We start from the raw sequence: 21,227 nt of genomic DNA, 5'->3' as shown, positions 1-21,227 counted from the left end.
ATGGCATTTTATTATACCCTTTTATAGGTAAAATAGATGTTGCTTATTGTTATTATGAGAACAGGGATAGAGCTAACATTTTTTTTGAAAAAACATACTTTTTAATCTTCTACTAGTGAGAAACAGAAAACCGAGCCATCATTCGACTGAAACACTTTGGACCACTCTCCAAATGAAGAGCTCACAGTTTCTTGCTGCTATTTAGAGACCAGACAAACTGACACTTGTATAAACATCTCTAGTCTCACCCCATAGCTTTTCTGCCGTTTCCCTTAAATTGGATAATATAACCCTTGTATGGAAGTCTTATGTGCGAGAAACTAATAGACCCTCTGCTAAGCTTTAGGATATGTATTATGCATTTCATGTGTCTGGTACACATAAAGTGCTCCCTAGGTGGGCACGCAGATTATAAACCAAATATTTATTGTCACATTTAAACAGGTTTTTCTGTCTATAGCAGCGTAGTATCCATTAGCAGGATGAAATGGGGCAGGCATGCCTGAGTGGCTGGCCTTTTTTAATTGTTTTATTAATTTGATTTTAAAAGGATTGTTACAGTATAAATTCAGTGGTGGTAATTTCAATTTGAAATACTAGTTTTGCTTAAAAAATAAATGTTTAACACACTATTTACACAAAGTATTTGCACAAAAACATTGCACAAACCTGTTTTTCAATACAGAAATGCATCAGTACACTTTATATGGCATGGTAAGAAACACAGAAAGAAGCATGAACAATTGAAGCTTGGGTTGTCACCTGTCCAATTCAAAATTGCCTGCCTGGATTTTAGAAACTCAGACAGGACTCTCCCCTGATTGACCTGCAGTTTGGCCAATCACAAACCACAATGTATGTATGTGTACACCATTTTGTTTGTCTTTCCATAGACAAAGGTCACTTAGAATGAATGAAACATTGTGCAAAATAATTTTCTGCTATGCTTTTCTGGGAATATTTGTGCTTGTGTGTGGATAGATAGATAGATAGATAGATAGATAGATAGATAGATAGATAGATAGATAGATAGATAGATAGATAAATATAGATATGCATACACAGGTGTATATAACAGCTTTGTATTCTGAATACTTTCTGTGTTTTTTTACAACTTGCGTGTGAGGTAACAAATGTTTTCATCTATCGTATATACTGTTGCATTACAGGTGGTAGCATGGAAGTTCAGCCCAGCATGGGTGTATCAGCAACCCTCTAATGAGTGGCACCAAAGGTGTTCTTGAGCTTCCCTAGGGTGTATTGATTACACATGTAACCTGCTCATGATTGCATGGAGCCCACATAAAAAATCTTTTTAATATAGTTAGCCAAAAATGTAAAGTATAAAGGCTGGAGTGACTGGATGTCTAACAGAACAGAACACTACTTCCTGCTTTGCAGCTCTCTTGGTTTCCACTGATTGGTTACCAGGCAGTAACCAATTAGTGACTTGAGGGGGGGCACATGGGTCATAACTGTTGCTTTTGAATCTGAGCTGCATGCTGAGGATCAATTGCAAACTCACTGAACAGGTATGTCCCATGTGCCCCCCCCCCTTCAAGTCGCTGACTAACTCAGAGTTACAGAGCTGAAAAGCAGGAAGTTCTATTCTGTTCTGTTGTGTGAGGCATCCTGTCACTGCAGCCTTTATACATTACAGTATTGGCTATTACAGTTTGGACCAATTTGACAGCTTATCTGCCCGTGTATGGGGGCTTCCGACGGGTCTTCCCGATCAATAGCTGGCCACGATATCGATCGGGAAGGTTTGATTTTTACCCGACCGACCTGTCAGAGCCCCTTGGCGTATTGTAATTCGATTGTTTGCATTACCCCCAATATAGCCATGCAGTTAGTGGCATATCAGGGAAAGATCCGCTCGTTTGGCAATGTCGCCAAACGAGCGGATCTTAGAGTCTTTGGCCAGCTTAACAATATTGGAAACATCTTTTATTTTGCACAGCCTATCTATTTACCCAGTTTTTATTTTTATACTGAACTGTTCCTTTAAGTGAAAAAGCATGAAAACCTTTAATACAAAACTTCGGCAAGTAAAAGTTCCAGAGGTGCTATAGAAGTCAAAGGGAGCTGCGCTGATCTTATTCAACCTCTTTTAATCAAATAGGACTTTTAGAGGTTTTCAAATTTTTTCCACTAGGAATTGCCTGAAAAACTAAAATTTTAGAGGTTTTCGAGGGAATTGAGTTTTTTTAGCACATCATTCAGTGCTTTTTTTTTTTGTTCATTCTTTTTAAATTAGGATATTGTATTAAATTCAATGATATTTGTGGTTTTAAAGTTTGTGAGTTTCGTTGTGGTTTCAAAAAACTCTAAAGCGGCTAAAATTTGACCTTCAATAAATAAGCCTCCCCGTGTATGGAGAAAAGTGGGGAAATGAAGAAACAGGTAAGACCCATCTGCTTCCTACAGATAATGACCTACAGATTTTTTTGTGTCTTTGGGTTGTATGGGACAGCGATTTATTGAAACTGAACATGTTTAATTTGTTTTCTGCAGTTACATTGTTGATTTAACGCATAGTTTGCTTAATTACCTAATTTCACCCCATTAAGCAATTTAACCTGTTTTTATGACCCAGTTTTCCAAGGAAATGCACAGAAGAGATTTTGAGCCGTTGTCTTTGGTTCAATCATTGGCTCAGTTCCACTTTAATTATTTTAGCTTTCTCTTCCCAATCCGCGTAATAACATTGAGGTCAGTTAGAACATTGCAAATTCAAACAGCAGCCTGTGAACTTACATTTCCTCTGAAGAGGGACACGCTGAGTGATTGACATGCAGGAATGTGAAGCTCGATGAAGAACAAAGTTGCAACTCAATGTTATATGGCAGATTAAATCAGTTTAATCACCAAAATGTACATATTTTCCTGAGTATTTTATCATGGTGCTCCTGATTAGCAAATGTAATTTTAGGATCCTAGGCCCTCCACAGAATCACTTTAGACACAGGTGTTCTTATCAATTTAAAGGGGAAGTAAATTTAAGTATAACATCAAGCAAGTAAAACAGTGTTTCAATGGTTCTAAAGCTGTGCAAATGTAATTGCTGTTGTGTACCTTTTTTGATTGTAGGATTGCAACAGTATAATCTATGGTGGTGGTAACTTTTAATTAGAAAAAACAGTTTTGGTTAAATGTGTAAATGGAATAGATGTTTACCACATTATAATATTAAAGAACATGTAAAGCATTGTGGGAATCTAATCTTTGGCAATGTTACATTGTTTATTTGCATATGTAGTCAGAACCAGCTGTGTAAGGAATATCAATTATATGTACAACTTATTATTATTATTTTTATTAATGTGGCAATGTAAAATAATTATCTGGCGAATATTACATTGCTCATTATAGCTAAACAAAGGTTAGCGTTAACACCTGCTCTGGAGTTTCGTTATTATGTGTTTGTCTCAAAAAACCCTTTGCGAGTGCAAAATTTTATTACATACACTGCAAATGTTCGCAAAAGCCATTTGTTTGCAAACTTTGAAAGGAAGTCATTGAGGTCTAAAATTGGCCATAAAGGATGTAAACTACGAAAATCTTGGTCAGAGTCTTTGCTAATTTTGTTTGTGCTAACTTAACACATTACATTCCCTAATTAGTGTCTATCTACAGAGATTCATCTAATCATGTTCTTGTAATGCTTTTTAATATATATAATCATTAGTCTGGGTATAATGATAAAAGTAGATGTACTAAATATAAGTGAAACTTATAGGCGGATTTCACTGGCACAAAATCACTAAATATAATCCAGTAATTATTTATGTTTTAACCCAAACCCAAAGTGTTAAACAGCATTGGGCCATAACCAGAATAATAAACATCTTCATGAGAAGGGTATATAGAGGCAGACTGCACATCTTTTAGCAGCTTCAGGGTGGCCTGTCCTCTATATGTTTTCTTATCACCAGCTGCAGTACAAAGCATTCTATATATATTCATGAAGAGACTGGAAGATAAGATCATGGAAAGTATCGAAAGGCAACATTATTCTGCAGAAAAAACACACTATACAAGAATAAACAGAGTATTTTCTTTGTTGCTGCACAGATTGTGATGTTTGATTGTTGGTGAATTAACCAAAGGGCAATATTAATTCCAACTTAGAATCTGTAATATTGGCTCATGTATACATAATGTTCTTCTCTTGGCTTAAAGTGGATCTAAATAAAAAAAAAAAAATTGGTGTAAACATATTCAGAGTGACCCTCTGAGGACTTTTGCAGTTTACATTAATGTTTTCTTTTCAGTAGTTTGTGGTGGTGTTAGCAGTTTGTAACTGCTATTCTCAGACTTTTAACTCTCTCAAAAAGTTAGAGACCTAGAGGTAACTGGCTATACAGACATAAACAGTGTGTAAACAGTTAGGTTGGCTGACCCTTTGACTTTTAAAGAAAGCTGTTAAGCCAAAAGCCTTGTATTAACAGTCTAAAACTATCTCAGAAACCACTAAAACAGAACATTTATGTTAGGTGCTAAGAGGATTATTCTGAGTAAGTTTACATCAAGTTGTTTTTGGGTTTGCATCCTCTTTAGGTGACTATACATGATCTTCAACTGGGCATCACGGCCATGGACCTTGAAGGACAATTCACAGAGACTGATGTGCAATCCAACAGGATAATAAGGAAAATTATATTCACTTTAGACATGCATTGGATTGTGTGAGGTTCAACAGCCAACAGGAAATATAAGAAGCCACTCCTATGCAAGATGGTTGTCTGGGTGTAGCTCCTGCATGACCCCTACTGTCTGAGCTATTTGAGCTTTACTTGGGCAGAGACTGATAATAAGCTATCTCTGTGAATATGTTGGCACTCTGTAAATATCTTGTTAAAACAATAATATTAAACAAATAACCTCATCTAAAGTGGTGAAAAAGGTATAGTTGTGTTCTGCATCTCTCAATTTTAACTGATATCTACTGTAGTTGCCAAGGTTTACGTACCCTATCAACCAGGCACAGTTTGAAAGGTAGAATGGAATCTCAGTAAGGAGGGGCTGTAAAGAAAGATAAGCAATCAATTATAAGAATAACAATAAAATCAAACTCTTACCATATATCTGTGTTATGGTTGCTAGGATCAGCACAACTGCTTTAAGCAATCCAAGCAATTATAATTGTTTAATATTGTTTGTCTGGAGGGTGCAGTGTATTGGGCTTTGCAGAATGCTACTGTTTGAATAAAGATTTAGTGGCAGCATAAACATGAATATATGATGTGTTTCTATTTTCTTTATCCCCACAGGAACTGATCTGTTATTTGCTGCTGATATAGTGCCCACTTCATCATGGAACATGTCCACCGAAATAGACAAAGGTAAAGATGTGCAGTGAAACTGAGTTTGGTTATTTTAATTCACCCATCTTTGAGGTGACAGAATTATAATCTCAAAATAAAAAAAATCCTGTTCACCTAGCAGTCATGTTGACATTGAATTACTGACATTTCGGACATTTGATGTTTGTTTTTCTGCTAATAAAATGTTCCACATGGCAAAAAATGTTTCAAGATGTGAATAACTATAGAATATGACCTCTTTAAAATTTTACCTTGTCTGTTTTGGGGAAAATATTATTAAACACTGTGAAATTCTTGGGATGGCTAATAATGTCTATTAACTGCAGCACAATTGCCAGATCTGACATGGGAACTAACCGATTATTTACACAGTGCTTACATGGTTTTATTTTTTGGCATAAAGTGAACTTATCTACATTAAGAACATCATTACAACCTGTTACAAAAACTTAGAAAATACATTCATTTCTCCACCAATATGTACACTGTGTGAAATGTTAGAATAGCAGATTGAGGATTATTATTATTAAATTGATGCTATGGAAATACTAAGGGGCCCATTTACTAAGGGTCGAAGTGAAATCGAAGTGAATTTTCGAATTCAAAAAGTTAGAATTTCGAAGTAATTTTTGGGTACCTTGACCATCGAATAGGCTAAAATTCGATTCGAATTGAAAAAACTTTGAATATTCGACCATTCGAAAATCGAAGTACTGTCTCTTTAAAAAAAACTTTGACTTAGGCACTTCGCCACCTTAAACCTGCCGAATTGCTATGTTAGCCTTCTAGAACCTATAGTTAATATTTGCCTACGTTTTTAGAAATCAAAGGTTTTTTGGAAAATCGTTCGATCAATCGATTAAATCTTTCGAAACGTTCGATTCTAACGTTTTCTATGTTCGATAGAATTCGATCGAAAACTGATAAATTTAATCCAAAAAAAACTTTGACTATTGAATTTTTACAATTCAATGGTCGAATTAGCCATTTCGAAATTCGACCCCTAGCAAATGTGCCCCTAAGAGATATAATAAATGATGTTGTTTAGCAAATAATTCTGCCATTTCCCAGATGCCCCAAGCAACAACCACTGATTCGGTTGGCTACAGGTACGGGTCTATTATCTAGAATACGGTATCCAGAAATACAGCAGTATTGTTTGCGTAGAGTTCTATTTACATGAACACTTTTTCATTTTTAACTGTTAAGCTTTTTCCTGTACTAAATAAACAGCACCTTGTACTTTTTTGTAATCAAGCAACCATGATTACTGAGTAACACTTTTGATTTTTGATTTTTACATATGTGTAGTAACCTTAAAACATGGTGTTGTAAATTACAGAAAGGTAATTTTTTCAGAAAATCCCAGAATTCTGAATAACTTGTATTTAGTAGAAACAATCTGTGAGCATGTTGCTTATGGCTAATCTAATTAAAGACACAGTGTTTCTGTCCATAATGCATGAATGTATAATCTTTTACTTTTTTGCACTGTAAGCTTTAGTATAAAATAATCATATGCCATGATAAATTGTTCTGCAAAAACTAGAATTAAGTACTAAGTGCTTGTACCTTCCATAAATATAGCAGAACTTTATATCCTGTATACTGCACTATCACCAGGTTTGGTTGTGGGATTGCACAATTTAGAGCATCTGCTAACCCTCTTATTGAAAATTGGTTCTCTTATTGCCTCATAAATCCACCAATTGAGGACGTTCCTTTATCCAAGTGTGATAACAAGTGATGGTTGTTTGACATATTGGGTCAGCTGGCCATAGACGCAAAGATCCGATCGTACGAATCAACGTACGAATCAACGTACGATAGGACTTCCCCATCTCCTGACCTGCCACTAACCATTCAGATCAAATAAAGTAGTAAAACAACAGATCAGCCGATGTTCTGCCCCTGACAGCAATCGTACGAAAGTTATGTCTGACCAAAGCTAGTGACAATCTCCCTCTGAAAATCATACGCTCGGCAATACACGCAGAGATATTACCCGCAGCCGACAGAAATCTTTTAACCTGTCCGATCGACCAAACGACCGATCTCCGCCGGTCGAAAAATGTCGGGACTCTCCACACACGGTCCGAAAATCGTATGAATCCTCAATTCGTACGATCAGATCTTGGCGTCTATGGCCAGCTTAAGTTACAGGTGTAGCAATCTCCTCTTGGCTGTAGTGTACCATTCAGTAGACACATGGAAATTGGAGAGAAATCTTACAAAGTCCCAAGTTTTGAAATTAAGAGTATCTGCACAAGCACTTGGGTTTGGATTCCAGACATCTCATGTCTGATCACAAAACATATATCAAAACAGGTCCCATTTCTGGCAGATAAAGGGAAAAATTTTTTATCTGTTTTACTCTATTTGTCTTCACATTACCCAATGTGTTGAAAAGGGTAAGATTGTATAGTTTCTTCCAATTAGCAAATAAAGACTTTTTAGAATAGATATTATTAACATTTGCTTTCAAAATGCCTCCAGAATATTTGCACCATTAACTGGAGGAACTGGAGACTTAACATTGCAATAAAACAATTCATTCGATTGCTAAGAGAGGGTAGCAGGAGAGCATACAATTTAATCCTGTTTTTGTTGCACATCTTTATAAATGGGCCCCCTTTAGGGCAATTACACATGGGGTGCTTTGTAACCTGTGGGAACCACCTTTCCAGCGGGCAACAAAGCTCATGTATGTCAACAGCCTGAGGGTCATTGACTATGAAGGTTAATAGTTACCTTTGAATAGATCTTGAGAGATGGGGTGAACTGTAGGTTATCTTTCTACTGCTTCCATTCAAGAGAGCAGGTGTAGTACAGCCTAGCAAATCCAGGAAATTGTTTAATATGCCTAGCTAATGTTAAAAGGGCAAAACAGATTATTTCAATACTAAGAGATCTCTCTTTGAGTGTATACTGGAAAATACTATATTTCAGTCAAATAAAATGTAATTCTTCTATCAGCTGTCGCTTCATAAAGCCTTTTTATTAGGCAGATTTCCCATCAGTCTGTGTCATTAACAGATGGAGGCTAATGTCCCTAATGTACTTCTCCCTGTGATGTTTTGTAACTTACCTTTTTTTTTTTAATCATAGTCATAAAACTGAGAAGGCACATCCTCACAATGGAAAAAAATTACATGTGATGCAGTATGTGGAATAGACCAAGATTTCACAAAAAAAATTGATTTTATTTATAAATATAGATGTGTTTATCTAATTTTGGAGCATTAAATTGGCAGTAAGAGTCATTTAGTGGGTTGGATGGTGGTGCAGTACTTTGCATTGCTGCTTGGCATTGTTGGGTATCTTTTGAAGTACCAGTTGTAGAGTTCACCCATATTTGCATGACTTTTCTCCCACTGGTTGGTTTTTGATTAAACAGAACCTGTGATTGTGGCTGTGTGTTGTCTTGTGCAAGCTCCAATGGAGCAGGGTTGTATATCGTATGAACATCTTTTCAAAAGCTCTGTGGCTGATTGCATTACACTGACAAGTTGGGGATGCTGGTAGCTGTAGTTCATAGGACCTCAGTTGACATGGCTTTGTATTTATTACTTCTTCAATGATCACACCTCATTAAACCTTCTGGGGGCATGGGCTCCAATGATCACATTATTTTAAGCCCAGAAAGATTGCATATAATCCTGCTGTGATTAATGAGAAAATAATCTTGCTTTTGCAAGTAACAACCAGTATACAGTGCTCCCTTTGCCTTACTCTGGGTGTATGATATTAATCACGTATTAAACACATTCAATATTCTAGATGTGCACAGAAGGCCAATGCATGCATGACTCTTGAACACTGTTGGTCTTGGAACTGGAAGAGTACCATAGGGGGCCAAGCTTCATGAATGTAAATATAAATTCGGCTCACCTACTAGTAAATAATATTTACCTGACATGGGGAAGCACACATACATCCATTATATGCACTGTTAACTTTTTTTCCCCTGCTTTCTCTTTTCCACTTCATATTTTGAAATGTTCAGTAAATCATGTCTACTAATGATCATGGGTCTTGGGTTTATATATTTAAATGCTCTGCTAGCAGCCAAAGCAGTAAATTACTGTGAGTCTGTTTAAATATTATTTCAGCTACAGTACATTTGCTTCTATTGTTTTCTTTTCCATTAAAGTAGTTAAAAGTACATTTTAAATGATAATTTGTGTTTCATTTACAGCACGTGTATGAATATTAATAGGATGCAAAGTACTGTACCGAAAATCTATAAATAAAACACGTTACCATAAAACACGTTACCATGTTACCCTTTATCAACATCACATTTAAATCTTGCTGGATATTTGTCTTTAGCAGCATAGTATTAAATTACTTATTAAACACGCTATATTAAAAATATTTACTTCCTTGTCTGTCACCCTTCGCTAGTCTGAGATGTAAACTGAGGAAAAGGTCAAGAGATGTGGCACATCACACATTTCTCATTCAAAACTTCTGACATTCCTACTAGAAAAGACACTTAGCAGGTGAAGTTTTACTACCCACCATGGGGTGGGTAGTATAAAAAACATTTTGTGTTGTTGGGGATCACATTTACAAAATATTTCTTGGAACTTGCTAAAAAAGTCAGGGTGGGGAAACGGCCCCTTCTTGCCCCCTTCTGCAGACACCCATGATCCAGACCACTGTTCTATTCCATTACATGAATGTAAAACAGGTCATCTTAAGCAAGGTTTGGGAAATTAAACGATTTTGCTGAGGGGACTAGTATCTTAAAATTACATCACTGCAACTAACCAGTAAGCAGCACTTAGGGTTAAATAAAGTGCTCTTCTGGTAGGCAATTAATAATATTAAATGCGTTACTTATTATTGGTATATTCACTTCGAACTGTCCCTGTAACTCCAACCACAAACAGGTATGAATAATTTGCTTAAATCAGCTATGTAGTTTTATATCAGTTGCAGAATATTCAAAGTAAAGGTTGCTTTTTCTCATGGTTTATAGGTGTGGGTTTTTAATTACAGCCTTATGTGTCTCTTTCTGTATGCTGTCATCAGAGTGTTCTAGTGCAGCCATTTGCAGTGTTTCTGATGTAATGGAATCTGATCTGAAATAAAACATGAAGTAAAAGTGAGAGTCCATGCACATGTCAATCAACCGAGTGAGTCAGTACAAAGAGATACCAGTCTGGGCTTCTATCAGGGCTTCTATTAGTGTTCATGGGCTGGCACTTTGTATGTACTGTATATACCCATGTATAAGCCGAGTTTTTCAGCATCCAAAATGTGCTGAAAAAGTATACCTCGGCTTATACTCGGGTCAGCGGTACCCGACCCGAGTAGCTGAGATTGCAGTCACTTTTAATCATTCCTATACCAACAGTACACTTGGGGAGAGACTGCAATATCCCACAATGCCCTCTGTTGGTTATATGAAAGAATAACAGTGCACCCTCTGTTGGTTATATGAAAGAATAACAGTGACTGCAATATCACACAGCGCCATCTGTTGGTTGTATGAAAGAATAACAGTGACTGCAATATCACACAGCGCCATCTGTTGGTTATATGAAAGAATAACAGTGACTGCAATATCACACAGCGCCCTCTGTTGGTTATACGAAAGATTAACAGTGATGGCAATATCACACAGCACCCTCTGCACATGGTAGTGGGACAGTGGGACAATGCACACAGTAATCCGTTTGGCAATTCTCTGTCACCATCAACTTTGCAAAGAAGTCCGGTTGATCGCTGGGGGGTCGCTTTGGCACAATGTGCGCTGCTGGGAGACAGGGCTGTAGTTGTGTCTAGGCTTATACTAGAGTCAATAAGTTTTCCCAGTTTTCGTAGGTAAAATTAGGTACCTCGGCTTATACTCGGGTCGGCTTATACTCGAGTATATACGGTATGTTGTGTGTATTTTAGATCAGGTCCCATGAATTTAATAATTCAAATGGGTTTAATTTAATTATTAAAGGGTAAACAGATAAATGTTACTGTAATTTTTTTTTAAACCATAAAATTGTCACTTACATTTGCAACAATTTTGCTGTCGCCGGTAAAGTGTTGCTCGAGGCAAGTTTCTCAGAGGTGGAAGCCTTGGAAGTATAAACAACAGGTGTGGCTTTGCCCACAAAGGAGGCACAGTTGAAACGTATTTTACAAACATATTGCAATGTGCATAATGCAATTTTCAGATGCAAATTGCCATGTTTTTTACCCACAACGCAGCATTTTTACCCAGAATTCCAGCATAAATGCAGCAATGCATGATGTTCCGTCGGAGGAACCGAATTGCAGATGTGCATTTTTGCAAATTGGATGCAAAGTTGTAGCTAAAATTTTCACAGTGTGGATTGCATCATTTTTGGTGTACAGCAGTGTTTCCCAACCATTGACTACTGGGATGCTCCCATTGGCCTCAACGCAGGAGCTTCTTTTTGAATTACTGGTTTGGAGGCGAGTTTTGGTTGCAGAAAAATATGTGTACTGCCAAACAGAGCCCCCTGTAGGCTGCAAGTCCACATAGAGACTACCAATAGGCACAGCCCATATTTTTTGCATTCCAGGAACTTTTTTTGTACACATGTTTCCCCCCCCCAACTCATTTTGTATTAAATGTGGCTTATGGGTATATACAGGTTGGGGACCCCAACATTCAAATGGCATTAGCATGGGATTCTTTTGCCACAAGTCTTCCGTGCCTGTAGACTCCACCCACTGTGGGACCTCCGAAATTAAAACAACATTCAGGGTAGAGGAAGGTCCAGGTTTTCTCATCATGGAAAAGTGCAATTGATTCAGCGTAAGAGGCAAGACAGACACAATGGCACTTCAAGTATACTGTAGCTCTGGTATACAATGCAAGGAGTTTGTACCTTTAATGAATGGCATCAACATGTGCTACATTTGTATCCACTCTAGTATGACAGTACCTCATCCTGAGTTCCTAAAAGTCCTGGCATTGCAAAAAATATCTGAGGTTATTTCAGTTTGGAACGAAAGTCAATTCTTTGTATCATTTCTTTTTTTGTGCAATTGCTACATTTGACAGCATGACCTCTGCGCCAATGCTCTTCTACAGCACATTGCATTGGTATTCTTGAGGACACTTTTTAAAATCTCATTTTTTTTCATTCTAATGTGAATTCCAGCTGGTTTTTGTACTTGGTAAATATATTATGTAAGTTTAAGTGGGTGTTAAGTTAAACTCCAGCCTTTGGCGAAATACTAAAACAGTATGAATTTCCAGATCACTATATCACTGGGAGATGGGTTTCCTATATACTCATGACCTCAGGGAGCACAGCTGACTACCATCATTATGATAATCATGGGTGAGATGGGAAAGTTCTGTGTATAACGATTTTAGTCGTTGTTTCAAAGTCTCTGGATTATCCAAGTTGATTATTTAAAAATGGTTTACATTCCTCTTTACCTTTATACAAAATAATGTAGGAACTTGTGCAACTCATATTTTGCAACAGACTTAAAATAGTGGTGGTTGTTGGGTGAAACAACAAAATAATATTTTATTTTGAAGAACTACTTTTTTATTATTTAAAAAAGTTTTGTGGTGGGGGGTATAAGATATGAATACTATTTCTGTTCCTTTAGCTGGTCATGTTTTTGTGGGGATTTCTTCACTATTGTAGGGTTTCTATCAGCAGGGCCAAGCGGATGCTCTAGGCAACCAGCTGGCCACCAAGTCCGCCTTTCCATGCGCTACCGTGCGTGCATTGTGGAAGAGGGGAGAGTGACAGAGGGGAGGTGAGGGAGGGCAGATCGGCAGAGGGGATTGAACACAGACTAGGGGTAGGCAGAAGACCCTTTACCAGCTACCTGCCCAGCTCTCCCCCCCCCCCATCGTTGTGCCCTAGGCAGGTGCCTCTTCTGTTTACCCCTAGTTCTGGCCCTGCCTATCAGTACTTGTTGTATGGGAACAGGCCTTGTTTTAGAACCTAGCAAAATATGTCCCTGTACAGAGTCCTTATCTCACCCACCCAACTGCTCTGCTGTAGGGTTGCTGCTTTTGCCTTGACAGTAACAGCAGTGTGACAACAGCAGCAATAGAAGCGATACAATCACCAGACACTCAACAGCAAGTGAAGCGGTGCGAACCCCTGCGTGTTTATTCAAGTCTTAACGTTTCGGGGACGGACCCCTTCGTCAGACATAGGGGTCCGCCCCCAAAACGTTACATCACAAGACTTATGTATATTGGAGAGGTGCCGACCTCTTTTCCGGACACCAAGCTATTTAATTGGAGAGGCTGGGGACTCAGGAGTCTTTGCTGTGAACAGCAGCAATAACACACATTTAGGGGCAGATTCATTAAGGGTCTACTAGTAAATTTGAATTTCAAATATTTTTTTGGTGTTAAAATTCACACATTCAATTAAAATTTTTAATCCCCCTGATTCCATGCTACAGTGAATGGAGGACGGACAGGAACAAATCCACACCTTTCCATGGGGCTTCCAATTTACACAGGGAGTTGTTGACCAAATGGGGGCAGATTCAAACCACACGCCCCTTCCTATTTTCTTTTGAACACTATGTTGTGCAGATCTCTAAGTTTAATTAAATATTTTTTCAGCACTACAATACTCTGTTTTGTTCTCTGGATAATATTTGTCCATATTAATTGTAAATATTTTAGCTAAAAGCAGAAGGTTCCAGAAAATGAACTAGGGTGGAGACCAGCTTTATGTGGAGGCAAAATATCTTGGAAAAAGTAAACAGAAGAGGTTAAGATTGTATTGTATATTTGATGTGATACAGATGCTACTATGTGTGATGCTTCAGCTTGTGCGAGCACAGAAGAAATTAATTGGGGATACCAGGTGTTAGCCTGTAGGGTAAACATGTGAGCACATAACTGTATAAGGGTTTCTAGTTATGATACCTTTAACTTGATATGGTACATGCAGTAACTCTCTAGAGAAGGATAACGTACTCCTCAAAAGTAAAGCTCAGCATCCCATGTACCAACAACAATTCTCTCTTTAGCAGCTTTTGAGGCTTGAGGCTGTGCTGAGAAATTTAATGAGTGAATATGTTGCATCAACAGAATATACAGAAAAAATGCAGATTCTGCTGTGAAGCATGCATTTATGCAATTCTGTCCTGTGTGTACAGATGCTGTGCATATTTGTTTATACGAAAGATGGGAGGAAGGCAGTGAGTTTGTGAGACACCAGCCTAAGGCTCTCTATAGGTGTTTACACACATCATTTTATTTAATTTAGCTACATTTTTTAATGAAACATATTTGAATGAAACTGTTCAGTATCCATTTGATAGGCAATGTGATCTTTAAAATATATTGATTGAATTGTCTCGCCTTGGTTGGCAAAGGTCAATGTGAAAATATAAATTTAAAAGTTATTAGAATGCAGGAAGTTAGTGAATTATGGAAGCCAGTGACCTCTGTGAACTACGAGTGGGAGTTTGAGAAATATACTGAAATATTACCTTAGCACAGTCACTGACAATTATGTATGCTATATTGCATTTTTTACGCCTCATAATTTTGCAAGGCATCATAACTCAGCTCTTTAACTCCTTTGCTGAAGCAAAAATATTATTCAACTCCACAGGATTTGGGTGTTTGTATATATATACTGAGATCTACTCAATATAAATATATATATATATATATATATATATATATATATATATATATATATATATATATATATATATATAAATTTATATTTACATGTGTAAATAAATATATACATGTACATAAGTAGATATCAGAATATTTAATCTCCATTACTTTTAACATTCTCAACATTACAATTTGCAGCACAGCAGTAAAGAGTGTCTGAAGTTTATTAGAGCACAAGTCACATGACTGGGCACCTGGTAAACTGACTATATGTCTAGCTAGCCCCATGTCAGATTTTAAAATTAAATATAAAAAAAATCAGCTCTTTTGAAAAAAAAGAGTTCAGTGCAGAAGTCTGCTGGAGCAGCACTATTAACAGATGCATTTGGAAAAAACAAGTTTTCCTACAACAGTATCCCTTTAATAATCTGGAACCACTATGTTGTTTCTATACTGTGTCATACAATAATTTGTCCTTAACTGATTGTCTACAAATTTCAACAGTCCCATAAAATGACTGTATTTATGATCATAAAAATTTTCCAAACATTTGAACTAATGGGAAGACATATGTTATCAGCCAAAAAAAACCCGTCATACTCCTTTTCTCTCTGAAGGCCATAAACTCCCACATCTTCCCCTGCCAGTAACAGGTCCTCCAGTTTGTTTTATTAAAAGTACTTTATAGATTGGGAACATTGATAACATTTTATGTCTGTTTTGAACAAAACCTCTTAGATGGACTGGAATCAGATTTCCTGATGATGAAAATCACATCTTTGAAAGAAGCATATAGTGAAAGTTTGACCTCTGTGATGTATGACTTGTATGGTTGCATCAAATTAGAAACTGACCGTGTTCCGCAACTTAACACAATCTTTAAATTTTTTCTTGCTGCCTTTAATTGAAAGACATAATAAACTGTAATAATAAAATGTGTAATTTCATGTCCTTGCACAGCTCAAACTTATATTTCACAATTCAAACCTTCTCACCCCTATCTTAAGAACCGAATGTCCTATGATAGAGAGAAAATCCATTGTACTGCAGTAAGTGAAGAAACATTGGGAATCAACTAAAACATATCGATTGATAGATAGATAGATGATAGATAGATAGATAGATAGATAGACAGACAGACAGACAGACAGACAGATAGATAGATAGATAGATAGATAGATAGATAGATAGATAGATAGATAGATATTCCACAACCTGAAGATAAGTGAGACAGACTTTGTACGAAGGAAATGTGTTATGAGTACCAGTCTATTTGAAATACAGCTGTATTACATGAATTGGCAGATTTATCAAGGGTTGAATTAAAATTTTGAATTTGAAAACTGTCAAATTCATCTGGGGAGTTATTCAAATTTGATTTGAGTATTTAAAAAGATTTGTATTACATTTTCGAGATTTATCATACTCTGGCCCTTAAACCTGCCGAATTGCTGTTTAAGTCAACAGGAGAGGTCAAGGGATCAATTTGGAGTTGTTTGCAGCCTTCCTGACATTCAGGGTTTTTTTCAAATAGAATTCGATTTCGAATACAATTAGAGTTTTCGGGTCGATTTAATTTATCCAAGTTTAAAGAAATTGATTTTTATCACTAAATTTCAATTGGTCGAATTTCAAATTTATGGGAGTTTAGGGGAGTTTTTAAAAACTCACATGAATTCGAAATTCGACCTTTGATAAATGTGCCTCCAATTAAATATTTTAATATTCATTTAAATGAATTTTACAAAATGGTTCTTTTCGCAAGAGCAGTCTATGTTTAGCTACACTTTCTGTTTAGTGCTGCAAAACTAGAGTCCGCTGGCTGTGTATCGTTCCAGGCAACCTAATTATATGCAGTAGTACAAGTTCAGATTTAGCTAATTGCTTCATTTGGAATGCAAGTACAGTAACAGAAGTAGCTAATTAAGCAAAGAATTATGTAATAGAAAATAGTATTGAGTGGCCCCTTTGTCTCACCTTTCTGTACAAAAATAGATGTAAGGCACCAACACAGCTGCTGCTGGCAAGAGTCATAGAATTCTTTGGCGAGGCCTGTTAGTAGCTGGCCGTCATTTCTGGTATCTTGGCCATGAAGCCAAATAGTGAAATTGCCCACAGGACTGCACAGTGACACAAGTGCCAGGAACATACATAGCTGCAGATGTCTTGGCTCCAGGAAGTGCCTTTATATGAGTAAGAAAGTCTCCAGTGTTACTGGACTGTTCTCAAGCAACCAACCTGCTAAACAATAGCAAAAAGCCTTCATGATTAAAAAATCTGAGAAATGTACAATATGTTGTATTAACGAACCTTTTTGTTTTGGTTTAATGTTTTTGCTTTAGCTATTTTTGTATTAGTAGTTAATTTAGTTTAAACCACAACACAAATTATTGGAACAGCCTATGATATTGCCTCATCATCTGAGGCGCCATTTGACTATTCTGTGTCTTTGTATATGTCTCTAGTCCTAACTTATTTCACTGAGTTTTTATTTAGTAAAGCCTTCACTTGGATTCCTATAAACAAGTAGGCAACATGAAGGAGTTCTGTTATACACTGAAAGAAAGCCTAGACTATTAATTTCCTTAAGAATAGAGTGATATTTACATGAAAGGAATGCTTATAATAATGATATCAGAATAATATATTACCTGCCAAAAAAGAGAAACTGCTTTTCATTTAACAAGTTGTTGGAATGCTTCTGTTTTTTTTTTATTCCTGCTTTGATCCAAGTTTCATATCCTAACGTCTGACCGAATGCCGGCTTTCTTGGCAAAGATTAGGAATGCCATTAGAAAGACATCTTTGTGTTAATTAAATGGTACTTAGAAAATCCCCCCCCCCTCCTTGAGTCAGCATGTAAGTAAAATCCAAAAAGTCGTAAATCGAAAAAAGTGTTTTACAGGAGCAGAACTTCCCTGTTGTTCTTGTGTCTAGCGTCCAATATTCCCTAGGTTTTTGTATTCCTGTTTCTGAAGAGCAGTTCTGTTTATACTGTTTGTCTCCATGTGCATTTCTGTAATACAAATAACATATATTATGAAACAAAGGAATTGTCATGTTTTCTTTGGGAAATGGTCCAACAGTGAAGGCTCTACATTTCATAGTTACACAAACGTTTACCCCAGAGGAAACCCATTCTTTTAATATCGTAAAATCAACATCAGCTCTTTTCTTCACCGTTAAAATATTACTAAAATATTACCGTACTAATAAACACAGTGTTTTACCAGTAACTGCATTCTGCCCATTATCATTTTTAAATAAAAAAATCTAAAGTAATTGAAAATGTCCTGGTTTACTATCAGAAAACAATTGAACTAAAAATAATGTTTGGAAAGTGAACAACTCCTTTTTTTTATACTATTTTAGTTTAAGTAATTATTGCATATCATTCTTATGTCTTTAACAGATATTTTCCTACAGCTTGATGAGCCCATGAATAATATTACAACATCACTGGGTCAGACAGCAGAATTGCATTGTAAGGTTTCAGGGAATCCTTTGCCTACAATACGATGGCTAAAAAATGATGCTCCTGTTGTTCAGGAGCCAAGAAGAATTTCATTCCGTACAACCAACTATGGATCTAGATTACGGATAAAAAACCTTGACACGACGGACACTGGGTATTTCCAGTGTGTGGCAACTAATGGCAGGAAGACTGTGTCTACCACTGGAGTGCTGTTTGTCAAATTTGGTAAGTTGGTAGATTTTGTAGAACATTTTTTTTTCTATTTTTATTTTTCTCTAATCTCCCTGTGGTACGAATTTCAATTGTGTGTATATGAAACAAATAAAGACAATATAAACTTGACAATATATATAAGCTGTCCCAGTCCAATTATTCCTAACCATATTCACCCTGGTATGTATGGCTTATCAGATAATTACTTTATGGAGTCAGAGTTAGAATCTATGTCTTGGCACTGGAAATTTATTAATAGATTCATAGTCATTTCCTGAATATAGAGGGCTTGTGTCTGTGCTGTACTATATCTTCCATCACTTAATTTGCTCAAGGGTTGAAGAACAGTATCACTGAAATGTTCCTAAATATTTGTGCCTGCTAACTACAAATGAATTGTCCGTTATTAACTTGTGGTCTGCTTAATTTAGAGCTGTCTAGAAGTGGCCCCCATATGTTGTAAACTAGACCTACTAGCATCATCAGGAAGATCCTTAACATCCTTAACCATAAAAGCAAGCACTATAATACAGGTTCTCTGTTTGGCATTCTGCAATGTAAAGTTCAAGTAATACCATACATTTAATGGTGCCCTAGATTTTCACAGTAAGATGTGCAGTACATGGGTGTTCTAAGATATGTCCTGTTTCTGCTTTCAGGTCCACCACCTACAGCAAGTCCAGGATCAGTGTAAGTAAAAATTCTGCCAGATCTTTTTATCAGCTACTGAAATGTAGGTAATTGGTAGCATAACTCCAGGAACAAAAAGTACATTTGTATAGTCAGTAAGCAAACAGAATGTTGAAGGACTGTAATGTAGTAAAGCATATGTGCCTGCAACACTTTATACTGTATAAGTGAGAGATAAGGAAGTCTCTCTTTGTGCTGCTGAACTTATAGGACCAGTAACATCAATTTTTTTAAAAAAAAAATTTGTTACTATATAGCAAAAAAACTACAAACACAAATTAAACTTTAAAATAGCAAAGCCTTTATTAAGAAATAACTTACAGAAACTCCACTTCCGCTCCTCTTCATAAAAGGCGATGTGTCGCCTACGTTGCAAGAACGGGTGGCTGTTGTGCAGGAGCATGTCTATCTGCCAGGACAGAGCGTATGAGCGTATCCCCAGCTGGCCCCAGCCCTCCCCTCTGTCCTCTTCCCCAGCTTTGAAACCCGGATATGTGGAGCCGCCGCTGGGGAAGCCGCCACCAGGGAAGCGCTATATTTGTTTGATCAGCCTCCCTCAGCCTTCACTGAGGAGACTTCTTTCCCGCGTATGGCTGCCCCTGAGCAGACAGACATGCTCCTGCACAAAAGCAACCCGTTCTTGCAACGCAGGCGTCAAAGCGAACCCACGGAAGCCCAGCACACCACCACTGCCAGGGTGTCTATGTTCTTCATAGAGAATCTGCTGGGCCCTGAACCCAACGCTGTCAGTAGAATAGCCAGGGAGGAGAAATCGAGCGCCACAGGATGGATGGTCGCCCTGTCGCCTTTTCTGAAGAGGAGTGGAAGTGGAGTTTCTGTAAGTTATTTCTTAATAAAGGCTTTGCTATTTTAAAGTATAATTTGTGTTAGTGGTTTTTTTGTTGTTGTATAGTAACGAATTTTTTAAAACTTTTTTTGATGTTACTGGTCCTTTAAGCCAGAGCTACCAGAAGGAACTGTTCAGTTTTTCCACCAACACAGATTATACCTTTACTCTGCTCCTAAATACCTTCAATTCTCTGTAAGGTATGGGAAGTATAGGTGGTTTGGAAGGCGAGACCTCTGCTGCACTGCAGAAAGATTAACCTATATGCATTTGTCAGCACTTAAAGGAGAAACAAACCCTTAATGAAAAAAAACCTGCTATCCCCGTCTGAGAAATGTTTTTTTTAAACTTTATTGCTAAATGAAGTCAGCAAGCAAATAAACATTATGACATTTCAATTTAGGGAATGATGTTTCATAGCATTTTGAGTATGGAATTTTTATTTTTCCACCAAGGGGAAAGAAAGCAAAATGACTACAATCACTGATACTAAAATATAAAAACATGTGAATAACTCCCTGTACATTTTAACTTAACAGGTTAATTAAACTTGAATGAGGGTAATTAGGGCCAGAATATATTTCTTAGACTGCTCTATTAGATGCCCAATCCCTAGTCTCAAAAAAAAATTTCTTATGTGACACAAAGCAACACTTCAATACATAGAATGTGTTTGGACCATCAGTGGAAGGGTAAGAAAGGCTGTTTGACCTGAGCTTTAAAGTTCAGATGGGGCCTCATCCCACCGTAAATTATTTTAATTACACTGTACCCATGAAATGATTGAGTATATAACATACATATTCTCCCACACAATACAACAACACATCTGTTCTGAACTAACTGCACCATTTTTTTTATTATGGCTCTGGGCTTTAGTGGCTGGGGCCTCTCTGGACCTCTGAGAGGCCCTGCATGTAATATGTCATGTCAACTACATATATTCTTCATTCTTCCTACTAGTTCTAGAAGAACAAATCCTAGTTCTTTGTGGGGGAGCTGCTTTGCAAAAATGTTAGGCACAAAAAAAGAGATTTTGGGAGCACATTTACAAAAATGTCCAGAACAAAT

General features: G+C 37.0%; 1 protein-coding gene across 1 annotated transcript in view; it reads left to right on the top strand.

The window, feature by feature from the left end:
- Window positions 1–21,227, top strand: part of LOC108715530 (inactive tyrosine-protein kinase transmembrane receptor ROR1) — a 156,603-nt gene that overhangs the window by 92,851 nt on the left and 42,525 nt on the right. Inside the window, exons 2-4 of the mRNA XM_018260764.2 lie at window positions 5,277–5,348; window positions 18,344–18,631; window positions 19,279–19,309. Of these exons, the coding sequence (XP_018116253.1) occupies window positions 5,277–5,348; window positions 18,344–18,631; window positions 19,279–19,309 (391 nt within the window). The remainder of the gene's footprint in view (window positions 1–5,276; window positions 5,349–18,343; window positions 18,632–19,278; window positions 19,310–21,227) is intronic.

Source organism: Xenopus laevis, chromosome 4S (assembly GCF_017654675.1).
Source record: "Xenopus laevis strain J_2021 chromosome 4S, Xenopus_laevis_v10.1, whole genome shotgun sequence".
Classification (NCBI taxonomy): Eukaryota; Metazoa; Chordata; class Amphibia; order Anura; family Pipidae; genus Xenopus; species Xenopus laevis.
The sequence above is the reverse complement of the archived record's forward strand: the minus strand, read 5'-3'. Positions and strand labels throughout refer to the sequence as shown.